The sequence below is a fragment of the Orycteropus afer genome, unplaced genomic scaffold, assembly GCF_000298275.1.
Source record: "Orycteropus afer afer isolate SDZICR_OR568_19922 unplaced genomic scaffold, OryAfe1.0 scaffold00471, whole genome shotgun sequence".
Lineage (NCBI taxonomy): Eukaryota > Metazoa > Chordata > Mammalia > Tubulidentata > Orycteropodidae > Orycteropus > Orycteropus afer.
Window position 1 is genome coordinate 1,526,201 of NW_006922058.1, and position 6,955 is coordinate 1,533,155.

The window sequence follows — 6,955 nt, forward strand, 5'->3', positions numbered from 1 at the left end:
CTTATCAGCCTTTGCTTACTGTGGCCATCACCCAGCTCCATCTTGGACTGGAACCCTCCTATAACCTCCCCAAACCAGTGACCCTAGGGTTCAAAGAGGGTGCATGGGGTCCCCCCCCAGGAGCCAACTTGGGGGAGGGTAATGGGATCCCCTTGCCCCCCCCACCTACGGTGAATCAGCAACTCTAGCCTCCAGCAGGGCCAGCAGCTTTACACCCAGTGATCCGATGATGCTCATGAGCTGGCAGCAGAGCTCGGATGGCCTGGCACGGGCCAGCTGTCAAGGCAGCCTGGCCACCGCACCTCCACCTCCTCCAGGAAGTCTCCCATGCTCCCTTCCCCCCAGAGGTGGGGCAGTGTCCCAGTTCTGCATCCATCCCACCTCCAGTGGCTTCTCAGGACCCCGGGCTGTGCAGCTACACTGACCATGTGGTGGTCGACTCGAGGCCAGGGTAAAGAAGCCTGTGCCTGAGCCCCATGGACATCCCCCTCCCCAAATGAGCACTAAGGGCAGGCCCAGTAGGGATTGAAAAGGGCCTTCCTCCTCGTCCAGACAGCCCACAGTCCAGGCTGCACTGTCATTAGCCAGAAGGAAAAGGCATGCTGTCCCCCCACCCACTCCAGTCAGTGGGGACCCAGGGAGTAGGGCCTGGAGCCTGGAATGCCAGCTGAGTAAGAGGGAGGCCCTTTATTGAGCACCCTGTGAGCAGGCACTTCACATCCACACTTCACCGGGGCCCCATGAGCTAGGAAGTCACCCCCAGACCCCCAGACACAGAGACCCTGCCAGGGAGGAGCCACAGTGCCCATGCCTCCGAGCAGCGTCCTGTCCCCAGAGGCTCTCGGCCTGCACCATCCTGGGAGGGAGGCAGGCACAGGGGTGACCCACAGACCTCAAAACCCCAGCCCTGGGCTGCAGGGCCATGCAGGGGAGGGGCCAGGGTGTCTGAATCCAAGTCCATGTCCATGTGTGCATCTCCCAGCCCAGGTCCCCAGCTGGCACTACGTCTCGTGCCTCAGGAACCTGCTGTAACTGCTCTCCCTCCTATGGGCCACAGCAGGCTGTCAGGGCCCCTGGTGGTATCAGGAAGTGCTGGGGGACAGGTAGGCAGCAGGCCAGCCACCCTCATTTTTGTCCTGACTGACAGCTCTTGGAGCCTGCATGCTGGCACAGGCCCTGAAACGCTCCCTCCCCAGGAGTGCCCTTCATGTCCACATGAAGGCCTGCTGGGATGACTGATGCTGCCCCCACGGAGGATCCTGCCAGCCTGCTGGGGTACTGGCCACGCCCCAGCTCTCAGCCCCGACTTCCAGGCCGAGTCTTTCTGAGCACTAGACCCTTCCCTTCAAGTGTCACAGACAGCCCTCTGGGACACAGAAGACAGGAGGAATCAGACACACTCACTCCCTGGGCAGCCTCTGGGGCATCCGAGTCCTTCAGTGCAAGGTCCCTAGGGACACCTGGACAGCCAGGAAAAGGGCACCACTGCCACGCAGGGACATGGCACGCACATGTACACACATCTGCTTGCATTCCCACGTGTGCACAGGCTCCCTCGAGGCACGGTGTGTGGTGAAGCACTGCTAGGCTAGGAGGTGGGGCTGCCAGGCCCTAGGGGGTGTTGGGCGACACCCTCATGGGAAGCCAGTGTGCTGCCGAGGGCAAGCTCAATGTGGCCAGTGGACACTACTGTTCAATCTCCAGGCTGTCAGACGGCTGCAGCGGCTCCGGGGGCTTGAAGCTGAGGACTTCCTGGTAGGTGAGCTCTGGGTGGGGGGCGTGAGGGAGACCTGGTGAGCCTGTGCCACCCCCAGCCCAGCACGTCCACCCCACGCCCATCAGGTGCTAGCCAGCCCCACGCACCAGGTCTGCACCCTCCAAGAGCACCCTCGCTCAACAGCCCCACCCAGCTCAGCTTGTCCCACCAAGGTGGGGGCCACACTGTCCCCCCTCGCACACGCAGGAAATGGGCACTGCCCGTCCTCTGCCCCCGATCGCGCATCCACCCTTCCACTCCTCCACTGTGCGCTCCTTGGCCTCCATGCTTTCGTCATAGGGCTCGGCCTCGGGCTCATCGTCCGGGTCGTGGTACTGGCTGAAGTAAGCGTGGGCCAGGGCCTCAGCAGCGCTGACCCGCTGGTCACTGTCCAGCAGCAGCATCCTTCCCAGGAGGTCCACAGCTGGGGGGTGCAGTGGGGAGGACATCAGCTCCGCCCCCAGGCTAAGATGGAACCTAGCCCCACCCCCAGGCCCATCCTCACCCAGAGGGTTGGCTCCTTGGAAGATGCTCCGCAGGTCCTTCTGGGGCATGGGGGGCAGGGACTGGATGTATGTCCGGGCCTGGGGGCACACGGACAGGCCTGAGGGGGTGGCTCACCCCCTGTCCTCTGGGCCGCAACTGGACAGGGGGCTGCAGAGCAAAGCCCCCAGGTTCAGTCATCCCAGCAGGCCTAGTCAAGGGCATCCGCAGACCTGAGCCCTCCTCCCGTCGCACCTGCTGGCACCTCCTTGCCTGCCCCAATGTCCCCCAAACCTGGGCCCACCACCTCCTTTCTCCAGTGTCCAGGGGCAGGACATGGTCAGGGCAATGATTTTATCCTTACTGTCCCTTGGACAAGGACGTCTTCTTCACCACCCAGTCCTTACTGTCCCTTGATGTCTTCCCCACCCCCATCCCCTGGTGTTGGACCTGCTCCCTCAGTGGCCTGTGCTCCCCATATGAAGCCCAATCTGTTCCCCACCCCGGGTCCCCCTCCTGAGGTACAGAGGTACTCTGGGCCTCAGGCAGCAGAGGGGCCAGGCTCACGTGCTCAGAGGATATCTTTGCCAGGACCTCAGGGCTAGGTGTGCCTACCACCTCCATGATACGCTTCAGCTGGTCGATGTCTCCTTCACTCAGGAAATGCCACTAGCCAGGCCTGGACCCTCCCGAGCGCCCAGAGCCAGGTCTCGGGATGAGACCCTGAGTGGGTTCTCCTACAGCAGCACAGTAAGCCCACGGTGCAAAGTGGGGGCAGTGGGGGCAAGACCAGCCAGGGAGGGCCAGAGCCCACCTGTGGCCCCAGCCCCCAGTCAAGAGGGGACCCCAGATCAACTGTGCTCCACAACCAGGCCAAGGATACAATCGTTCCCTGGGAAGAGAGCCTTCCCCTGCAGCAACTCTGCCATGATGCAGCCCACAGACCAGATGTCCACTGTTGGGGGGAGAGGTTCCATCAGTCTGCCTACTGCAGGCCCTTCTTTGGGGAGTTCCCGCACCATGCCAGCCCAGCAGACCTCCAGTCACACCCAGGCCCAAAGGCAGGCTGCCCCTTCTTCCCTCTCTGTTCTCAACCTTGGGCAGGGGAAAGGGAACATCCTAGACCCGCCTTCCTCAGGCCCTTCTGAAGGTCTGTGTCTGATGCTGGTCTCAGCCCTGCTTTTTCCCCAAGGCTGGGCACAAGCCCCTACTCTCCCTTGGCCCACCAGCCCTCTGTGAGCTCTGCCTGACCACCTGGCCCCGACAGGCACCTGTCTGGTTATAATGCATCCAGTTGAGCATGATCTCAGGTGCCCGATACCAGCGTGTGGCCACATAGCCAGTCATCTCCTCGTCAGCCTGGCGTGCCAGCCCAAAGTCCAAGATCTAGGGCGACCAGGCAAGGTTCTCAGTTCCCACTGGCTGCCCCTGCCCACCCGTGCCCATGGCACCTCACCCGGAGCTCGCAGTCCTCATTCACTGCCACGTTGCTGGGTTTCAGGTCCTGCAGGGGGTGAGGCTGTGAGCCAGGTGCACCCAGAGGGCCCCCATCCAGGGCCCTGACTACCCCGTGCACCTACCCGGTGGATGATGCCTGCCGAGTGGATGTACTGTGGAAGGGGAAGATCGTGATGAGCCTCGACTTCCTCCCTCTCCCTTCCATCCCCCCCAGTGTCCCGCACGGCGGAGGGACCCTGGTGCTGAGGGACCCTGGCACCACCCCTCCAGCAGTGAACCTTCAGCCCACGCAGCAGCTGGTAAACCAGGAACTGGACGTGCTCGTCGCTCAGCGCCTGGCACTTGACGATATTATTCAGGTCTGCGCCCATCAGGGTGGTCACCAGGTACCTAGGTAGGGGTCAGGGGTCAGGAGAGAGCGCCGCCGCCCACCTCCCAGAAAGTGCTCCCCAGGCCGCAGAAGCCCCAGCCCGGCGCTCACACTTCGCTGAAGTCGTCGATGGACGTGGCCGGGGTAAAGACATCCAGAAGCCCGATGACCTGGTGTAGGGAGCTATGGTTCAGCCCTGGACAACCCCAGTCCGGCCAGGCCCCGACCCCTCTATGGCCCCGCCCCAGGGCGGTCCCTCCCATTGACTCCGCCCCCAGAGTCTCCAAAGAAAGCACTCTCCGCCACAGCACCCTGTACGCTTGGGGTCCGCCCTGCCCAGTGGCTCCGCCTCCACAGAGCTCCAGGCCCCTATTGGTCCGCCCCGCCCAGTGGATCCATCCCCACAGCTCTCCAGGCCTCCATTGGTCCCCCCCCCCTCAAACCGCCAGTAGCTCCGCCCCCTGAGCGCCCCGCCTCCGTGGGTCCGCCCCGCCCAGTGGCTCCGCCCCCACAGCGCTCCAGGCCCCCATTGGACGACCACCGGGACGCGCCAGCCCCAGGGCCCGGGCCGCAGCTCACGTTCTCGTGCTTCAGGTGCTTGAGCAGCCGCAGCTCGCGGTACGTCCTCCGCGCGTGGATCAGCGACTGGAAGGGGCGCGACAGCTTCTTCACTGCCACCTTCTGGCGAAGCCTCGAGTCGTAGGCCGAGCTGGAAGGCGGGCGAGTGAGGCCGCGCCGGCGGATCCGGACCCACACTGCCCGCCGCCCCAGGCATGCAGGCAGGGAGCCGGCAGGAGACTGGCCGACTCCGGGGCGCCGCGCCGCCGGCTGCCTGGCCCGGGCCCTGGCCTCCCCGCTGCGCTGGGCCCAGCGGCCTCCCTCCCACTGTCAGCGCCTTGCTCAGATGCGAGCGCTCGGATAGGGTCTCTGTCCGTTTGCTGACAGCCCTTTCAGACACCAACTCCGCAAGCCCAGGGATGCCTCTCTGCCCCCCACCCCAGCCTCCGCAGACCGAGAGCCCAGGGCTACGACGGGGCTGGAACCTCTGGCCTCCTGCTTCCGTGCCCCACGGACTCTTCCCCCAACGCAGGGCTAGGCCTGGGAGGAGCCCTCCCCGCAGCCAGCATGGAAACGACCTGTCAGGAGACGCTCCTCTCCTTCTCTCTCCGCCCCTGGGTTCTGGAGGGCTTCCTCCAAACTCCGAAGTCAAATGCCTCAGGCCCCGCAGCAGCAGAGCTCCAGGGAGGCTCCCTCCATGGTGCCAAAGCCCTAGGACCCTCTACACCCTGCCTGGGCGTGAGTCCTGGGAATATTCCAGCCAAAAGTGCCTATGGCATCACTACTATAACCCTGAGCAACCGTACGGTATGAACTGTACAGCAGAGGGGGTGCCCGGACACTCAGGATGTCTCCGCTTGCCCAGCCCCACTGCTCAGAGGTCCAGCCCCTCTGCTGCCTGAGCCTCGGCAGCCACTGCCACTGTACTCAACCATCAATGGGGCACCGTCACTTCTCACCCACTGGTGGTCCCCACTGTCCTTAGGACCAGGACCTGGCTCCTGAGAGCGGCTTGGGGCCTGCTGCTTTCCCTCCCTCCCTCCAGCTCTACTTCCTGCCAACCGGGCTCCCTTCCCCTCGCCCCAGGAAGAGCGAGTGGCGCCTCAGGCCGTCTCTGAGCTCAAACTAGCTGGGAGGCTCCCGAAGGGGCTCGGATGTCCACGGTGCCGCGGTACGTTGCAGGGACTTTCGCCAGGCGCTGGCCATCCGTGCTGCACCGCGCCCAGCCCGTGACCCACCCTGCAAAGGTCCAATCACCTGGGGGGAGGATGAGGGGAGTGGCCCCTCGTCTCTGGCAGCAAACCCTCTTGCCCGACTGCGTCTGCGCAGTGGAGTTGACAGGAATCGGCACCCTATCCCCAGCTGCCGCCGCGGTACCAGCGGAGCCCAGGAGAGGCCCATCCTTGGCACCGAGCGCGTGGAAGCAGGGCCGGGGATGCAGCAAGCGAGACTTCCAGACTCCTCCCCAACCCCCAGAAGGGCAGTCCCCCGGGCAAGGGTGAGTCCAGGGGGCTCTCCAGCTCCCTGCGAGGCCCTCCTGCATTGTCCCCAATCCTGCCCCTGCCCTTGAAGACTGTGGCTGAGCCTAGAGAGGCAGAGACGGCTGAAATGGCCCACTCAGAGTGCCTGCAGGAGGCAAGAACCAGCGAGACCAGCCGGGGACCTTCAAGCCTCTGCTCCTGCCTCGGGAAAGTGCCGTTCCTAACGGTCTGCCCCGCCCCGTCGGCCGCTGACCTCCCTCCGGCGGCTGGCAGCCATCTGGCACCAACACCGGTAAGCACCCTGCTAGGTGCTGGGGGCGCCTCTCAACGTCCACGCCCGAGCCTGAGCCTCGCCGTCAGCACCGAAACGTCAACGCAGGGCTCCCGGGAACCGCCTCGCCCTAAGTCCTCTCCGGACCCCAGTGCCAGGGGCCCGGGTCGGATACCCCAGGATCCAGCTGCGGGGCTGTGACCTGAGCTCCCTTGCGGGGGACAGAAATGGGTGCAGGCGGAGACCCCTCTGCTGGGTTTAAGCCCATCCTGGGAGTCTGAGACCCTGGAAAAGGCGGAGTGGCGAGGCCCTCGGGGGAGCCTGAGCCCGCCCAAGGGCGCGGGTCTTCATTGTCCCCAGCCCCCAGCTGCTCCGCGGCGCTGCCCTGCAGAGGGGCAGGGGGACGTCCGCCTGACCCCGGGGGCTGCCAGACCTTGCCTCAACCGGACACGCGCTCGGGTCTTCAGGGCTCGGACCCGCCCTCCTGCAGGAGGCCGGAGGACGCCCCCGCCCCGGCCGAAGCGCCCCCGGAGGAAAGTTTCCTCCGCGCCCCCCAGCTCCTTCCTCCGCGCGGCGCG

At 65.0% G+C, this 6,955-nt stretch overlaps 1 protein-coding gene across 1 annotated transcript in view; it reads right to left on the bottom strand.

Annotated features, from left to right (window-relative positions):
* Positions 1 to 6,168, bottom strand: part of MAPK12 (mitogen-activated protein kinase 12) — a 13,863-nt gene extending 7,695 nt beyond the window's left edge. Inside the window, exons 1-3 of the mRNA XM_007954765.1 lie at positions 6,003 to 6,168; positions 5,752 to 5,882; positions 4,647 to 4,928 (exon numbers count right to left, since the gene is read on the bottom strand). Coding sequence (XP_007952956.1) covers positions 4,647 to 4,928; positions 5,752 to 5,882; positions 6,003 to 6,168 — 579 coding nt within the window. The remainder of the gene's footprint in view (positions 1 to 4,646; positions 4,929 to 5,751; positions 5,883 to 6,002) is intronic.
* Positions 6,169 to 6,955: the final 787 nt, after the last annotated feature.